Here is a 20,142-nt window from a genome sequence, read left to right on the forward strand (position 1 = left end):
CCAGATTAGAAATTAGCTGCAAAGTAATAGAAGTTAAGCATTACTTACCTGCAAATCAGAAAGCATACTTAAAAGCCTCTGAATCAGACATCTATCAATCATCTCACCATTTCTTTCTTTTTCAATTAACAGAAGAATTCCATCTATGGTCCTACTCTGAACATTCTGATCACGAATTATATATGATTTAAATAATTCAAGGCCCATGTCCCTGAAACAACAACAAAAAAACCTATCTAAATAAATATATTTTTAAAACTGTAAATTCTAGGGGTCTTTTTGCCATTATACTTTGATGTAATAATGCATTATCCATAGTTCAAAAAATTATACTTTGATGCTGAACTCTATCTACAGTTGGTTAAATTCTTCTACTTTGTCTTTTGATAGTCTGAAGTCAACTAAAATAAACGTAAGATTTCAGAGTATATAAAGACAACTGGATGACATGCATAATTCCATAATTTTTAAAAAATAAATCAAAATTCAGGGTGACTCTAAAACTGTTACACTTGCCTTTAGATTTTTTAGCCTTCATTAGCATAATTTGGTATCAATTTACAACTTCCCAGTGTTTCCATCATAAGTATGAAATATGATTCATTATCTAGAATTAACTTAGAAATAATATGTCTCCTAAACAATTATTAACACTGAGTAATATAATTTTATAATAAATTATCCCATAAGCTATGTTACCATGCGCTCTAACATGATTTTAAACATTTCTAAGTTTCATGATACACATAGAGAAAAACGGGTTTTCAAAATTATATTTGAAAGTTTATAAATTCATCTTATTATGTCTTCTTTCAGTTAGGAGATAAAAAAGTGATCATAAGTCACACATAATAATTTTTCAAGTAATGATTGAATCCTTACCAAATGGAAGACAACATCGAAATTTGAAAAACGTAAGTTCTATCTAGGAACAGAAAGATGTTCCTAATCATGCTCTGTCAGAAATAAAACAAGGTAAAACATTACGTCTGAAAGATTCTGGGGTTAAACTATTATTCATCTAATAAAATCTTAATTCTTAAGAAAAGTACATTATATATAAACATTGCTATCAATCTTTAAATCAAACATAGGCAGCAACATATTTATTCCAGAAAGATAACTTTCCAATTTATCACCCTTTTTCCACATTGCTAGTTTTTAAATAGTAAAGATTAATGGAGATACATAAATAAAATTTATCCACGTAGATTATTCTCACTTTGTAAAAACTGCTAAAATATTAGTTATTAGTAAGAAGTACAGTTTGCTTAACAAATCTTTTTAAAAACTATAGAGGATTAGAAGACTAAGAGCTAGAGTTGTAAAGAGTAAACAAAAAGAAATAAGAAGAATTAACAGGAATATGCACTACGACAAAATCTACGTACAAATATAAAATCTTATGCTTTATATTTGAAGACAAAGTACCAAGGGAATTTTTTACTATGAATACATTGGTTATGTACAAATTAACTGCAATGTAAGCATATACAAGAACAGCAGTTCTCAAACATTCTTATGTCAAGTACCCTCTATATTTTTAAAAATTATTGATGAAATCAAATAATTTTCACTAGTGTGTTATCTAGTAATACTGCACTAGAAAATTCAAATGAGAAACTCTAAGTATTAGTTATATTAATTTCATAATAAAAAGTTAATTTGTTAGGAAATGTTTTTATATTATTTTAAATTTATTTTTTAAATATTTAATTTATTTATGTATTTATGTATGTATGTATGTATGTATGTATTCATTCATGAGAGATACAGAGAGAGAGAGACAGAGACAGAGACACAGGCAGAGGGAGAAGCAGGCTCCATGCAAGGAGCCTGATGTGGGACTCAATCCCGGGTCCCAGGATCACACCCTGGGCTGCAGGCGGCGCTAAATCGCTGCGCCACCAGGGCTGCCCATATTGTTTTAAATTTAAAACAGTAATTGGTGAAAGTATGAGCTTTCACTTATAATATGAATAAATTGGGGGGGTCTAATATAAAGCTTAGTGATCAAAATTAATCACCCATATACTTGAAAAATATCTGAAAGGTACTGAGAATAGATCCTTAAATGCTCTTACTACAAAAAACAAATAGTAATTATGTGAAGTGATGAAGGTATTAATTAGTTAATGCCACTCTGGTAATCATTTTGTAGTATATAAATGTATCATATTATCACATCATACATCTTATACTTGCACAATGTTATGCCTCAATTATATCTAAAAATTTTTTTAAAGAATTTATAATCTAAGAATAAGTAGAGCATTAATAATTTAAACACACCTTTAAAGTATAATACAAACTTATTTATATAAACAGGAGAAACTAAAAGAGAAGAGAAAACCAGAGCGGTATAAAGAGATAACAGCACAGAAGTGATAACATGTGAACTTTATGTAAAGCAGTAGGAATTTTCTAGAAAGTATATTCCAAACTGACTGGTTAAATACTGCATGGAATAATTAACATACAAGTCATGCATGTTTTCCTTGACACACCATCCTTTAATCAGGATCAAAACCACAAAGATATCCTCAATATGGTTTTATAGACTTTTACTTTTGTGGCAATTTTACGGTCACTATAAATAATGTAATTACATTTATAAGATTTTAAAATGTGCTTGTACAACCTTAACATTGTCAATCATTGTATTCATGGATATTCTGTTTCTAGAAAATATGTGTTTTTGCTTTAACTTAAACCATTTACAGCACCTCTCTGCTGATTCCACTTGGAACTCTGCACAAAATATTTCGAATTGTTATAGGAAGAGTTAATTATGAGGTCCAGAGAAACTTGTCATGCGACAGTGCTGTGGGAGATTAAAGGACACTGATAGTTGCAAAGCTCACAGCCTTGATTTTGAGCCAGGATTCACAGCCAGTTTTTTAAATAAAGGTGAAAAATAGAAAGTTGTGATATGGTAGCCATGTATGACTAACGAGGACATGAGTTAGAACTGGAAATGAGTGAGAATGGATCTTAACTCCAAATACAAAGAATTAAATCAACCAAATATGAAGGGCAATTCATTTAAACAATCAAAGTTCATATCGCCTTCCCTTTCCCTTCCCTTCCCTTACTATCGCCTGTAGTAAGCTACAGAAGAAGCATAGATTAGCTCTTTCTTCTCTTAATGGAGGCAGCCACAGATTTTTCTTTCAGAGTGAGGGGACCCATGTTCAGTTCCTGTTCTGTTTCAGAGGCAGGGATGACCAAGGATATATATGTCAAAACTTATTGAACTGTATAGTCAAGTATCTGTGCCTTATTGTGTATCACATTATACCCCCAAAGAGATGTTTTGTAAAAGAACCATAAAAAAAACAATCAGTCACGAATGAAAAAGGAGAGATCACAACCAATATCAAGGAAATACAAATGATTTTAAAAACATTTTATGAGCAGCTATGTGCCAATAAACTAGGAAATCTAGAAGAAATAGACACGTTTCTGGAAAATCACTAAGTACAGAAACAGGAAGAAACAGAAAACCTGAACAGGCCTATAACCAGGGAGGAAATGAGGCAGTCATCAAAACCTTTTAATCTTTATGTACGAAACTGAGAAATACACTTTTCATTAGTGAAGATTTGAATTCACAGCATTGCTTCTACACATTAAATAAAAATTCAAAACTTATACTAAGAGTATTAACACATTATATTATCTTATACTTACTTTATCATGCCAAAATTAAAAAGCAGCCATAATTTGCATATTTTCATATTCAGATATACACGGAAACATTGATACATTTGAAAATGTCATTTTCAAATATCGTTGAGATATTTAAAATGCCTATTTACCTAATTTAGTATAATTCCCTTTGTTATAGCTCCAATGCCTTTATAGCACAGTCCCTTGTATATTCAAACCTCAAATGACAATTACTAATTTATAGTAGTATTTATTTAGTGAGACTAAATCTGGCATATATATTGTAGCTCTTCTTTAATCTTAAATTTATGTTAAATATTATAGTTGTCTATATCTAAAATATAATATCTCTCTTAAAAAAACCCTTCCTAATTTTATGCACACCAATAAACTAAAACAAATCTTAAAGAACTAAGAATAGACTTCTACCATAAAAGCATTTCCAAGTATGTTTTTAAATAGTGTGAGTTAACGATATTGTTTGATTTTCTTTTAGAGACCACTTAACACATTCCATAGTAGTCCTTTTAGCTAAAAAGTACAGTTTTTATATACTACCATTTGTCTAGCATGATCTTGCCAGCATTTATCCATTTTCTTTAGAAAAGGGCCAGTATCCAAAGAATATATGAGATAATGTTAAGAAAAAGTTTATATTCTAAAACTAACAGAGATCTTGCAAATGCAAGATAAGACTACTAAAAGACAGCATTTGGTAAAACTGAATAATGCTAACCATTAAGTCCAAGCACCCCTCATTTTTAAACAGAACATAAAAATACAAAAACAATATTAACCCCGTATGCCAAGTTAGTATTTTTACTCAGATATCGATATAGAAAATTGGACAAAAGAAGATAAACAACTCAAAGGGGAAAAAAGGATACTCTCTGAGTTGATGAATTTCTGCTCTGATGTGCTGTTCACAAAGCTGCTTCAACTGCTTATATAAGTTTGCAGATAAATTGTAGGAGCAAAGGTTTTTAACACTCTGAAAAATTAGAAACATATATGCGTAAGTTGAAAATAACCAAGCTCACTTCTTCTGCGTTTATTGATAAAACTGGCTAGTGATCATGAACTTATTTCTTATGAATATGTAAATGAATAGGAACAGTTTAACATATTAAGGACTATTAAATAATAAAAAACAATCTCAAAATTTATAGTATATGAAGAAAATGTTCTTAAAATTCTTCCATCCAAGTGAGTATATACAAGCCTGTTGTAAGCACTAATTCTAAGTACCCAGACATTCACCATAATTAACTTTTTAAAATTTAAAATAATTCCATGAAACTAGTTGGCTAAACAGTAAGTTAACCTATATCTTACCTTCGGGAATGTTTAAAAGATAATAATCTTTGTTTAAAATTTAAAAATTAAGAAAGGAATTTAAAATAATGTGTACAATAACAACAACCATTTTTATTTTATTTTTATTAAGTGTGGCTTAAAATGCCTGCAATAAGCAATAAAATAAACCATTTTGCTTATATTAAAATATACCCCACATCACTAGAGTGATGTGACCAAACATGGTATTAAAAAAAAAAAAAAAACTCTAAAGAAAAAATTAGGTCAGCAAAACTGTAGAACCAATTTTTTTCAGAGCTCTGGAATTTTACCAAAACCCTTACACTTAAAGGAACATTTAATGAAGAAAAAATCCGGTACATTTCAGTAATAGCGCCTTTTGGTATTAACATAACCCATTTACCACGGTGAAAATCTAATCCAGTATAGTTTAGAAAATCTAATCCAGTATAGTTTACTGGTTATGGTGGGGGGTAAATACAGACTTTGTTCTCAAAGAGCTATAAATGTATTTGACTCTGGAATTTGCCTTTATGCTTTCTGGCTAGAGCTTAGCAACAGAGAACATCACCAGAAACATCAACTTTACAGTAACACAATGGCACTAAATTCGTATCTTTCAATAATTACTCTGTAAATGAATTAAATGATCCAATAAGAGATACGGGGTATGAGGACGCTTTAAAAAAACAAGATCACAATGCCAGATTTCAGGTTGTACTACAAAGCTGCGGTCATCAAGACAGTGAAGTACTGGCACAAAAACAGACACATAGATCAATGGAACAGAATAGAGAATCCAGAAGTGGACCCTCAACTTTACGGTCAACTAATATTGGATAAAGGAGGAAAGACTATCCAAGGGAAGAAAGACAGTCTCTTCAATAAATGGTGCTGGGAAAATTAGACATCCACATGCAGAAGAATGAAACTAGACCACTCTCTTACACCCTACACAAAGATCAACTCAAAATGGATGAAAGATCTAAATGTGAGACAAGATTCCATCAAACTCCTAGAGGAGTACACAGGCAACACCCTTTTTGAACTTGGCCACAGTAACTTCTTGCAAAATACATCCAGGAAGGCAAAAGAAACACAAGCAAAAATGAACTATTGGGACTTCATCAAGATAAGAAGCTTTGGCACGGTAAAGGATACAGTCAACAAACCTCAAAGACAACCTACAGAATGGGAGAAGATATTTGCAAATGACCGATCAGATAAAGGGCTGTTTCCAAGAACTATAAAGAACTTATTAAACTCAACACCAAGGAAACAAACAATCCAATCATGAAATGGGCAAAAGACATGAACAGAAATCTCACAGAGGAAGACACAGACATGGCCAACACGCACATGAAAAAAGTGCTCTGCATCACTTGCCATCAGGGAAATTACATATCAAAACCACAATGAGATACCACCTCACACCAGTGAGAATGGGGAAAATTAACAAGGCAGGAAACCACAAATGTTGGAGAGGATGCGGAGAAAAGGGAACCCTCTTACACTATTGGTGGGAATGTGAACTGGTGCAGCCACTCTGGAAAACTGTGTGGAGGTTCCTCAAAGAGTTAAAAACAGACCTGCCCGACGACCCAGCAATTGCACTGTTGGGGATTTACCCCAAAGATACAGATGCAATGCAACACCGGGACACCCATACCCCGATATTTCTAGCAGCAATGTCCACAACAGCCGAACCGTGGAAGGAGCCTCAGTGTCCATCGAAAGATGAATCGATAAAGAAGATGTGGTTTATGTATACAATGGAATATTACTCAGCCATTAGAAATGACAAATACGCATCATTTGCTTCAACGTGGATGGAACTGTAGGGTATTATGCTGAGTGAAATGAGTCAATCAGAGAAGGACAAACATTATATGTTGTCATTCATTTGGGGAATATAAAGAATAGTGAAAGGGAATAGAACGGAAGGGAGAAGAAATGGGTAGGAAATATCAGAAAGGGAGACAGAACATGAAGACTCCTAACTTTGGGAAACGAACTAGGGGTGGTGGAACGGGAGGAGGGCTGTGGGTGGGGGTGAATGTGTGGCGGGCACTGAGGGGGTCAATGACGGGATGAGTGTCATTTTGTATGTTGGCAAATTGAACACCAACAGAAAATAAATTTATTATTAAAAAAATCAAAAAAGAAAGAAAATGAAGCCATGAAAGGGTAAACTGTTTCTATGATATATGGAAATTTCTTTAATGTCCCTCACAATAAATTCAATAACTTTGCAAAAAAAAAAAAAAAAGAAGAAGAAGAACTGAGTAGAAGATGCCTAGATGGATAGCAGACAAATCAAAAGACAATCAACATCACTCATTAACAGGGAATACAAATCAAAACTACAATGAGACAGCTCCTCATACCTGTCACAATGGCTAAAATTAACACAAGAAATAATAGGGGCTGGCAAGGATTTGGGAACCAGGAACTCTCTTATGCTGTTGGTAAGAATGCAAACTGGTGCAGGCACTCTGGAAAATACGATGAAGGGTCCTCAAAAGTTATAAATAGAACTAACCTGTGACCCAGCAACTGCACTATTACCCAAAGGTACAATAATACAAATTTTAAGAGGTACCTGCGTTCTGATGTATTATCAACAAAAGCCAAGCTATGGAAAGAGCACAACTATGGAGATGGTCCAAAAGTGCATGGACTGTTGAGTGGATAAACTGGTGTATTTACAATAGAATATTACTTAGTCATCACAACATGAAATCTTGCCATTTGCAACTATGTGGATGGAACTAGAACACACTATGCTAAGTGAAATAAGTTCAGAGAAAGACAAATATCATATGATGTCACTCATGTAGAACTTGGGAAACAAAACATATGAAGACGGGGGGGGGCGGGGGGGGGCGGGATGGGGCAAAAGGTAAGAGGGAAACCGCAATAAGAGACTCTTAGTAATAAAGAAAAAACTGAGAGTTGATGGAAGGAGATGGGTGGCAATGGGCTGGATGACTGATAGCCATTAAGGACAGCACTTGATGTGAGGAGCACTGGTGTATTTAAGTGATGGATCATTGAATTCTACTCCAGAAACCAATATTTCACTGTATGATAATTAACCAAAACTTAATTTTTTAAAACTTTAAAAAAAATTGTGGGGGCATGGGGCAAGATGGCGGAAGAGTAGAGTCCTCAAGTCACCTGTCCCCACCAAATTACCTAGATAACCTTCAAGTCCTGAAAATCTACGAATTCGGCCTGAGATTTAGACAGAACTGTCGGAATGATACAGTGAGAAGAGTTCACGCTTCTATCAAGGTAGGAAGACGCGGGGGGTGGGGGGGGGAGGGGGGGAGGAGGGGGTTAAAGAAACCATAGGCATCCGAGGGGGAGGAGCCCCTCGAGGAGCCGGGCTAAGGCCGGGGTGAGTGTCCCCAGGACAGGAAAGCCCCGCCTGGAGAAGCAGGAGCTTCAACAATCTTCCCGGGCGTTAGAGCAGGATCCCTGGAGGGCGGGGATGCCCTCAGGCTCCCTGGGACACTAACAGACACCTGAGCCCCGGGGAGAGCCCCACAACCCGTGGCCGAGCTCCCTAAAGGGCTGCAGCGCGCGCATGGCTGGACCCGGGAGCAGGTCGGAGGGGCTCGGGCGGAGGCTCCGCGGAGGCGGCTGCGCGGCCCGGAAGCAGCACAGGCAGCCGCTCAGGCGGCCGCTCAGGCGGGGGCTCTGCGCGGCTCAGGCGGAGGCTCCGCGCATAGGGGGCTGCGCGGCCCCGGGAGGGGAGGGGAGGGGCGGGGGGGGCGGGGGAGGGGCGGGGGCGGCTTCGGTGGAGGCTTCCAGGATTGGGTCCCAGGTCGGGCTCCCTGCATGGAGCCTGCTTCTCCCTCTATCTGTGTCTCTGCCCCCCCCCCCCTCTCTCTCTCTGTCGCTCATGCATAAATATTTAAAATCTTAAGAAAAAGAAAATATGGCCCATTCTATGAATACAGAAATTAACGAAAGCTACCCACAAGGGAGCAAAGACTTGGACTTACCACAATCAATACATTTTATCATATGCTAAAATGACTTTTATATTTTGGCCAAAAAAAATCCCAAAGGAAACAAGCTAAATCACGTCTCAATGAATGGAGAATTTCAATAAAAATATATCATAAGAACAAGCAAAAACCCAAAGCTGAAAATAACAGCTGAAGTTAAAATCAGCAAACATGAAATTAAGGCCAATTAGAATTATCTGAGGAGGAGTCTGGGGAAATAGGAAAAGCAATAAAGCCTAGGCTATGATAAAGCCTAGCATAATCAAAAGAGTATAATTTTGGAATAAGGACAGGCATACAGCTAAAAAAACCAGAAATACACTATAAATACACACATACATCCATAATTCCACTGGTACTTGGCAAGGATACTAATACCACTCAACAAGAAGAGAATAATCGGTTAAATGAATTGATACCACATGTAAGCAAAGTTGGAACTTTTTCTAACAGTATATATGAATGGAACCCAGATCTAAACAGCATGTGCAATGGAAGAAGGACAGGCAAAGAGGGTGGAAAGTAGAAGAGGAGGAAGAGAATCCTCAACAGATTCTGCCCTGAGCCAGAGCCCAATGTCTCAGAACGTTGAGATTATGACTGAGCTGAAACCAACTGCATATTTTTAAATGGGAAATTTTGTTATGTTAAATTTAATGTCTATTAAGTACTTCATTTTTTATTAAGGTGATATTATTAATATAAGTACTTAATAGACATTTCTCAAAAAATCAAATATACAAATATGCCAAGCCTATATAAACATATTGAACATCATTAGTCATTTGCGAAATGTAAATCAAACTTCAGTGTGAACTACTTAAAATCCACTCTGATGACTATTATCAACAGAACTAAAAAAAAAAGTGTTGAAAAGGGTGTGGAGAAATTAAAACCTTCATATATATGGACAATACCATGTAAAGTGGTACATCTACTGAGGAACAAATGTTGCGGCTTCTAAACAAGTTAAACATGGAATTATCACATGATTTCTCAATTCTCCTTTAGGTATACACAAATGAATTGAGAACCCCACTCAAACAAGTACACGTACATTTGTGTTCATAAAAGCACTATTTACAACAATCAAAAATGGGATCATAGCTCTATCAAGAGATGAGTGAGTAAATAAATTCTGGCACATCCATATTATGAATTATTATTCAGTCTAATAAAGTATGATGTATACTGTATATGTATGATGTATACTGTATGATGTATAGGTACATGCCACAACATAGCTGAATCTTAAAAACATAATGCCAACTGAAAGAAAACTGACATGAGAGACATACTATTTAACTGCATTTATATGAAATATCCTGAACAAGATAATCCTTAAAAATGAAATTAAAAAATTGAAACCAAATCAGTGTTGGCCACAGGTGGGGAATAAAAATTGAAATGTAACTGTTTAATTTCCATCTGGGTGATAAAAATTAAATTTAGTAAGATACTGCTTATCCAATACAACATTATAAATACACTATATACCAGTAAAAATGTTAGTATCCAGAATCTATAAACAACTGCACAAAATCAACACCTCAAATATAAACAATCCAGTTAAGTAAGAAACAGATAGAAGAAGACATTTATCCAAGAAAGAAACACAAATGGCCAACAGACATATGGAAAGATTCTAAACGTCACTCCAGCATCAGGGAATACAAATCAAAAACACAATGGTAAGGATGGCTAAAACGAACAACACGGGAAACCACAGGTCCTGACATAGGTGTGGAGAAAGGGGAACCCTCTTACACTGCTGGTGGGAATGCAAACTGCTGCAAACAGTATGGAGGTTTCTCAAGAAGTTAAAAAGAGAGCTACCATATGACCTAGCAACTGCACTCTTAAGCATTTATCCAAAGAATACAAAAATGCTGATTTGAAAAGGCACACATGCACCCCAATCTTTACAGCAGCATTATCAACACTACCCAAACTACAGAGAGAACCCAAATGTACGCCAACAGATGAAAAGACAAAGAAGAAGCGATGTATACCTGTAATGGAATATTATTCCTATCAAAAAGAATGAAATCTTGCCATTTGCAATCATGTGGATGGAACTAAAGAGTATTATACAAAGTGAAACAGGTTAGAGAAAAACAAATTCCATTTATTTCACTTATGTGGAATTTAAGAAACAAAACTGGTCAATACTGGGGAAGGGAAGAGGAAATAAGATAAAAATAGAGAGGAAGACAAATCACGAGAGACTCCTAACTCTGGGAAACAAACTGAGGGTTGCTGGAGGGGAGAGAGGTGGGACGATAAGGGAACTGGGTAATGGGCATTAAGGAGGGCATGTGATGGAAGGAACACTATATATAAGTGATGAATCACTAAATTTTACTTCTTCTGAAACGAGAAAAAGTTAATTTTTTGTTATGTAAATTTCACTTTCAAAAATCTCTTCTCATAAACAGTAGAAAGACAATCCAGAGAATGGTAAAAAAAAAAAAAATACTTGCAAACAATATATCTTAAAGTCTAGCATCCAGAATATATCAAGAGCTCATACAATTTAACAAAATGACAAATACAGTTTAATAAAAGGCAGACTTGAAAAACACATTTTCAAACAATCTTCAAAGGACACACACAAGGAGACAAGCTCAGGAGAAGACAGATGTTTCATGTCACTGTCATTCAGAAAATGCAAATCACAATGAGTACCACTCCATGTCTGCTAGGATGTCTACAGTGAAAAAATGTAAAATAACAAGTGTTAGGGACGATGTGGAAAAACTGGATCCTGTACATTCCCTCACAGAGAATGTACAGGAAAGTACTATGGGACAGCCACTGTGAAAAACAATTAGACCATACTTCAAAAACTTAAGTATAGAACTGTGTCATGATTTAGCACTTCCATTTCACCATATAAAACCAAAATAATTGAAAGCCAGCAGTCAAAGAAAATTTTACACGCAAATGCTCACAGAAGACTTATTCACAACAACCCACAATTCAAATGTTCATTACTCGTAAAAAAGATGTGGTGTATCACATAATGAAATGTTATTTACCTATCTATAAGAGGAATGAAGTAGTATAACATGATACAATATAAACAAACCTTGAAAATATATACTGTGTGAAAAAAGGTAGTTCCAAAAGCTTGCCTGTTGCATAATTCCCACTATTCAAAATACCAAGATTAGGTAACTCTCTACATATAGAAAAGAAATTGAGAAGACGGGTGAGGTGGGAATGGAGACTGAATCCTTAATGGGCATGGGCTTCCCCTCTGGGGAATGAAAAAAGTCCTTGAACTAGGGTAGTGCTAGTAATGGCACAACACAGTGAATGTACTTGATGTCACTGAAACGTAAACCTAAAATGATAATATCTTATGTTTGTTTCACTGTAATAAAAAAAGGATAAAAGAATATGTATACTACAAAAACTTCACATTCAAGAGAGTAAGTACAAATACTTAAGTGTACGAGACTTATTGAGAATAAGTAATATCCTATTTATAAAATATACACATATATCTCTAAAAGGATAATTTTCTGACTGTACATATAATATACAGAAGGCATATATGAGTGTAAAACTATTCCACGTGTCCAAAGGAGGAGCTAGAGAAAAAAGAGTGACTGCTTCAAAATTACTTAGGTGCTCTCTATTAGATACTGTTTCAAATGATTTATCTCAATCATACATCATCTTATACCTAACAAAATTACACTGTGCTCTAAATACTACAGTGTTATTATTAGCACTTTAAAATATGAGAAAACTGAGGCCTGAAAGAATAGAATCTCCTGCCAAATGCTTTTATCAGGACTATCAGCTGATAGTGTGGATTAAAGTATTCATATAAAAGAACTGAGGTTCAGCATTTCAAATTGTGCACATAGGAGAATTTAAAACATGAGATCAAGGTATACAACTACCTATAAAACAGATGATTTGAGTAAAAAGGAAAACTAACCAAAAAATGCTAACAGCTTGTAATTTGTAAGAGTCCAGAAAACACAAAGAATGAAGCTAGGATCGTAACAAAAAGAAGGAAATGAATAGTGATTATGTTGTTATAAAAGAGTAAATCAAGTTAAAAAAATTAGTCTGAATAACAGCTCCAAAATTCTACTGTATTCCTTTGAGAAATATTTTTGGGGGGGGGGCTAATGTAAAGTTGTATGGAGAAAAAAGGTAAATATGCTACATAAAACAAAGAAAGAACTACTGGTATTCAACAATGTAGTTATCTTTCTAATATCTATTTATGGGGTAAACTACTTACAAGGTCCTGGATAGTCTTGACGTTCATTCGTCATTCGATGCATTTCTCTCCAATTTTAATAAAAAGCCATTCTAGATTATTTTTAAAGCAAGAGAAACTTACACAAAATCTTGCTAAATTAAACTGAATTAAAATAACCAAAGAATAAGAATATACATAAAGCAGAGTGTACACAGCATAACTGCAGCTAAATAAATCTACCAATTATAAATTCAGAAACTGAACTTCATGATTGCAATCTTCGATGGATTCTCTGATTATAATGCATAATGATAAAATAGATGCAAGCAAATATAATTCAATTACTAATATATGTCCTGTCTCCATTACTAGTAATGAGTATTTATATATCCCAAAATAACACACACCTGATAGAGTTCTTCCAAGCTGTACTGAACAGAGGTATTGTTCTGGATAGCCTGCACAGCTTCTTTTAGTTTTTGCCATGCCTCTTCAGTGTAGTTTTCCAGTATCAAGGGTTTATCTAATAAATAAACAAAAGATTATGAATCAAATGTTTAGGAGACAATGGCCAAATACTAACGGTGTCCAAATGATGAAATGTAACATCATCATACACTTAAAACAAATTTATTTTAAACAGGTGTGTGGAGACCACTGAGCAGGTAAAAATGTGTCTCTCCAATAAATAACACTAGGACAACGAGATATCTACATTTAAAGAAATGAAGACAGACTGCTACCTAACATATTCAAAACATAATTCAAAATCAAAGGCCTGACTATAGATATGAAAGAAAAATCTATCAAAATTTTGGTACAAAATATAGGGATAAATATTCATAATCCTGGATCTTGCAATAGATTCATTCTTGACACCACAGTATAAGCAACAAAAGAAAATTTCTTGGAGCTCATTACTCTAAAATGTAAAAATTTTTGTGCACCAAATGAAAAACCAAGAAAGCAAAAATACAACCCTGAGGATATGAGAAAATATTTGCTAACCATACAACCGATAAGTATCAAGCACCTAGAATAAAAACTCTTGCAATTCAACTACAAAAAAAGATAAATGCAATTAATAACTAGGCAAAGAATGTGAAGAGACATTTTCAAGAATTTATACAAATGGCCAAGTAGCGTATGAAAACTCAGTCAATGTAAGTAAATAGATAAATGTAGGTAAAATTATGATAAACCACTTTACACCTACTAGGAAGCATACGACAAGTTTTTGAGAGAAGGTAGATATATCGGAGCACTTGTACATTTCTGGTGGGAATATAAAATTGTGGGAAACCTTAGCAGTTTTTCAATTAGTTAAACACAGAATTACCATGTAACCTCACAATTCCCTTCTTGCTATACAGCCAGAGAATTAAAACCAGGCATTCATACAAATATTAGACATAAATGTTCATAGCAGCATGAATGTCCATACAATGGAGTTTTATTTAGCCCATAAAAATGAAGCTATCACACATGCCACACAACATGAATGAACTCCAAAAGCACTATACTATGTGAAAGAAGCCAGACAGAAGAGGACACTTACAGAATGATTTCATTTATATGAAACATCCAGAATATGTAATTCCATAGAGACAGAAAGCAAACTGCTGACCATCTGGTAGAGAGGAGATAGGAAAGCAAAAGGAAGGGGCAGGGAAACGATAATGTTTATGCTTATGGGGCTTCAGTTTGAGGTGATTACAAAGGACTAAATGAGAATGATTAAAATTACTTAGTTCAGAATCCGGGATGTCTGGTTGACTCAGTCAGTTAAACATCCGACTCCTGGTTTTAGTTCAGGTCATGATCTCAGGGTCCTGGGATTGAGCCCCACTCAAGCATGCTGAGAATCCAGTCTGCTTCTCTCTCGCTCTCTGCCCCTCCCCTTACTCACTCTTTCATTCATTCTCTTGGTATCTCCCTTCCCCTACCTCAAATAAATAAAATATTTAAAAGAATGTCTCAGGTTTAGACTCAGGTGGTAGTTACATAATATTGTCATTTACTAAACCCACAAGTGTCCATTTTAAAGCAGTTAAAGTCTAATTTTGTGTAAAGTGAATTTCACCTCAGTAAAAATATAAGCGCAGAACTAATAAAAGAGAGTCTACACACTCAGCATGGAGCCCAATGAAGGCCTGAACTGAAGACCCTGAGACCAAGACTTGAGATGACATCAAAAGTCGGTCATCCATCTGACTGAGCCACCCGAGTGCCTCAGGTTTTGTTTTGTTTTGTTTTGCTTTGTTTTTAATCATCACATTCACTCTCAAGAAATTTACTATTATACAAAATTTCCCCTGAAAGAATGAGTTATTTTAAAAGCCTAAAAACCATTATTAATTATATCATGAGAAAAGAAGAGGAAGTGTTGCTTCAAATCTACAAGTTCATATAAAAAAGTCAGCAAAAAAATCAAAAGTCCGTATGATGATACTCAAAACAGTAGAATACTATTTCAATCTTCCAACTCAATGCACTAGAGTATTTTCTAAATTTGTTTTTAGTGTTAAAAATGTGAAACAGAAAGGCATATTTTTTAAATCCTTCATGTAGGAATGTGAAATTAGTCAAAATTATTTAAATAACTTTAAGAGATATTTAATACAGCTAAACCTTAACTATGAAAAAAAAAGCAGATCAAATTACTAATATCGACTAATACCGACTAAAAAACGAAAACAAAACAAAAAAAAACGAAAACAAGAGGTATAGACCAAGGCATTTCAGTTGCTGAAATTTATCCTACAAATATTGAAATATACCAAAAGATATTGGAAGTCCTAATTTTCATTCATTCAACGACGCATGAATATAATATGAATTCATGTTATTTGAAATATTCCTAAAGATTGCTTTTTTACAGTTGCAACAATTGAAAGTCAAACTTCTGCATAATACACCTAGTAGCATGCACTAGGTTCTAGACAGATAAAACAGAAAACCACTAGGGGGCAAAATATTAAAAACATTTTTGAAAAGTTCTACAGAATGTGGGGTGTTCTACAGAAATTCTGTAATATTTGAGATTTTCCCTACAATCAAGAGTTGTACTTTGTAAGCAGACAAGAAGTGAATATGAGAATTTCTAAACAAACAAAATTCCTCACAGTTAAAGATAGTAACAAGGCTGGAATACATCCTTTAAACTGTATAAACAATGAGAAACCTAATGGGATATCAAAAATGTTGGTTTTTAAAATACAAATGTGGGGATCCCTGGGTGGCTCAGCACTTTGGTGCCTGCCTTTGGCCCAGGGCATGATCCTGGAGTCCCGGGATCAAGTCCCGTGTCGGGCTCCTGGCATGTAGCCTGCTTCTCCCTCCTCCTGTGTCTCTGCCTCTCTCTCTCTCTCTCGCTCTCTCTCTCTCTCTCATAAATAAATAAATCCTTAAAAAATAAATAAAATAAAAAAATACAAATGTAAGGATTTACTTTTAAAAACCTTACGTGAGGGATCCCTGGGTGGCGCAGCGGTTTGGCGCCTGCCTTTGGCCCAGGGCGCGATCCTGGAGACCCAGGATCGAATCCCACATCGGGCTCCCGGTGCATGGAGCCTGCTTCTCCCTCTGCCTATGTCTCTGCCTCTCTCTCTCTCTCTCTCTCTGTGACTATCATAAATAAATAAAAATTAAAAAAAAAAAAAAAAAACCTTACGTGAAAAAACTTGATTCAGTAATTGTTGAGTCTCTAATTTTTATATTAATATTTCCTCAAAAATTTTATTTTTTTATTTTTATTCTTTTTAAAGATTTTATTTATTCATTCATGAGAGAGAGAGAGAAAGAGAGAGAGAGGCAGAGACGAAGGCAGAAGGAGAAGTAGGCTCCATGCAGGGTGCCCGACATGGGACTCCATCCTGGGTCTCCAGGATCCCACCCTGGGCTGAAGGCGGTGCCAAACGGCCTAGCCACCGGGGCTGCCCTTCTCAAAAATTTTTAAATGCATAAAATCCATTTATTCTTACTACTAGATCTTATTTATTATTTTATTATTCACATCCAAGTGTATTATTTTTACCACATATTTTATGTCAGCAAATAATTAAATTGTTGCTTTTTTGACTATCTGTGTAAGACCACTTTTCACTATAACACAGATCTAGTCACTAAAAAGATGGGAAACTAATCTACAAAGGTTTGGAAGTCTAGAATGTATTTCAAAATCTAAGAGAGAACTGAAAATGTATTTTAGAGGGAAACAAAAAAGTGAAGCACGGAGCAAATTTCCAAAGGTCACGGGTTACGATTATATCGTGGCTGGGAAAGCAATGTTCCTAAATCTTCTAAAATTTACCTGTGCCACAAAAAATAAAACTTTATCTCTCAGAATTCAAAAATCAAAAAGCAGCAATAGGAAATGTGGAGCTAAAACTGAAATCTTTATAAAATGATCATTATGTTACCTTTAAAGTTTCTGATTACTAATTTCTTGACAGAGCCTGTGCCAAGCTTGACACCGGCAAAACCAGACAGAGTTGTGGAGGCTTCAGTCAAGTCATCTGTGTGATGGTCTGCAGCCACAGAGGGAACTATCAAGTTTCTGTTTTCAAGTTGTTCTTGTTCCTGAGAGGTAGTAGCAGATGATGAGAATGAGTCTTCCTCAGCCATGTTCACATTAAGTCCTGTAAAAAATAAATAAATAAAAATTCCAGTTTATAATTTTGTCTGCTGGATTTAAGAAGTCTGACTTAAGGAAGGAAATTTAGGAACAGCAGGAGATAACAGCAACTTGGATGCTCAGTTAAGTATCTGCCTTTGGCTCTGGTTGTTACCCCAGGGTCTCAGTGTGAAAAAATGAATAACCATCTAAACAAGAGAGAAAAATAATCAAGAGCAAAGTCAAAAAAAAAAAAAAAAAAGGAAGAAGAAGAAGAAAAAGAAAACTGAAACAAGAAGTGGTAATGTAGTAGTAAATGAGAAAATAATCCTGAATATTTTTTAGAGTAACGTGTAGAGGGCATATATGCCAAGGAAAGAACAAAGATCAGAGAACAAGAGAAAACGGGAAGTAAAAAGGTAAAAATAAATAAATACATAAAAAATAAATACATAAATAAAAGAAACTCCAGACAGAAAATGGAAACAGACTCAGAAAGAAAGAAAAGTGCAAGGCACCCATAAATGTAAATTTCAGAACCTGTTGCAACAAAGAGCTACCCTGAGAGGAAAAGAGACAAAGACAAACCATAGGAATGGCTAAAAAATATTAAACAGACAAGAAGAAATGAAGTATAGAAAGTCAGGAAAGGCAGAGCACAAGATTTTTATTTATTGTGTACCATTCAGGTGTTTGGAACACATGAGATATAGGGGTACACAAAAGACACAACGCTCTGGACTCTCATGAAATATTCATCATAAAGGTGCAGAAAATATGGCAAGTCTGAGAGATAAGATGGAAAATGAGAAAATAGTAAAAACTGATGCATGGGCAGAAAGTTGCATCTAGTAAGGGTTTAAAGGCGGGAAACCAGTAGAAGCAGTAAGAAAGGGGGTTGTACAATATGGTGGGGAAAAACCAAAGAGAAAAAAGAATCAGGCAAAGAATATTTACTCACATAATGAGAAAGGCATAAAGAAACTATGATAGAAATGAATATATGGATAAACACGAGAGAAATTCAGGGGAAGAGAGGGAAGCAATGGTGGACGCTAACAAACGTGCAATGTACGAGAAGCTCAACAAGACATTTTTAAAAGCAGGCATGAAGAAATAAAGACATTAACACAAAGAAAATGAAAAGACAAAAGACTCAGAGAATGAAATGCAGGCTATATTTCTGAGGGATAAAAATATGAAAAGTCAAAAAAACAAATAAAATAGTACTTGTGTCATGAAGATACAGAGACACAAGGTAAACATTCTATATTTGTAGAACTCTTTTCCCTAACATAGAAGTAGGGAAAGAATAGAAGTAGGGAAAAACAAAGTACTTCAAGAACTGGAGAGGACACGTATATGAACAAACTAAATGACATCAACAGAAAGAAACCAGTGATGATTACCACATAAAAGCATTAAAATAAAAAACAGGACATCGAAAAATGGAAACAGATGAACATAAAAAAAAAAAAAATGGGTACATAAAAAGTCAGAGATTTAAAACTGGATTAAAAAGAAAACCAAAATGGGGATCCCTGGGTGGCGCAGGTGGCGCAGCGGTTTGGCGCCTGCCTTTGGCCCAGGGCGCGATCCTGGAGACCCGGGATCGAGTCCCACGTCGGGCTCCCGGTGCATGGAGCCTGCTTCTCCCTCTGCCTGTGTCTCTGCCTCTCTCTCTCTCTCTGTGTGACTATCATAAAAATAAATAAATAAATAAATAAAAAACCAAAATGTACAAATAAAAGTAACAACTTGTGTAAATATGAGAGAAACCACACCAAACTGTGGAAACCTAAGAAATACAAAGTGAAATACCCGTATAAACTGCACTAAAGGCACAGCATGGACGGGCAAACTAAGAGTCGAAGACACGCTCAAATCAGATATAATGAAAAACAAACTTGAAAAGGCGCACAATATAGAGAGAGAGGCAAAGAAAAACGGAAAGGAGAAAGGCTGAGAAAAATAGGATGTTCACTCGAAAACGAAAAGATGGAAGCAAGGTCAATAAAGAAAATAAATATTCACATTCTTAAAGAGTCACTTACAAAGCCAACGACAGAAGCCTGTTAACCACTGTGACCTAAAATACCAACAAGTTACTCTCAAGATTAAGGCATAACGAACTAGTAATAATTTACACATTTTGGATGCTGGGGCGCAAAGTACTTGCCTCTCTAAAAGATGGAAAACTACCTCAGCAACGACCGCCGGTGGACTACCCCACGGCCCCACGGTCTCGCGATGCGAGACTTCAACCGGTCTCCACCGGAAATGACGGGAGT

At 35.3% G+C, this 20,142-nt stretch overlaps 1 protein-coding gene across 1 annotated transcript in view; it reads right to left on the minus strand.

Annotated features, from left to right (window-relative positions):
* The window catches only part of LOC140634845 (cullin-4B-like), a 63,122-nt gene extending 42,986 nt beyond the window's left edge, over positions 1-20,136 (minus strand). Inside the window, exons 1-5 of the mRNA XM_072828506.1 lie at positions 20,031-20,136; positions 17,658-17,876; positions 13,644-13,759; positions 883-956; positions 49-211 (exon numbers count right to left, since the gene is read on the minus strand). Of these exons, the coding sequence (XP_072684607.1) occupies positions 49-211; positions 883-956; positions 13,644-13,759; positions 17,658-17,862 (558 nt within the window). The 5' untranslated portion in view covers positions 17,863-17,876; positions 20,031-20,136. The remainder of the gene's footprint in view (positions 1-48; positions 212-882; positions 957-13,643; positions 13,760-17,657; positions 17,877-20,030) is intronic.
* Positions 20,137-20,142: the final 6 nt, after the last annotated feature.

This window comes from Canis lupus, chromosome 6 (genome assembly GCF_048164855.1).
Source record: "Canis lupus baileyi chromosome 6, mCanLup2.hap1, whole genome shotgun sequence".
Taxonomy (NCBI): Eukaryota; Metazoa; Chordata; class Mammalia; order Carnivora; family Canidae; genus Canis; species Canis lupus.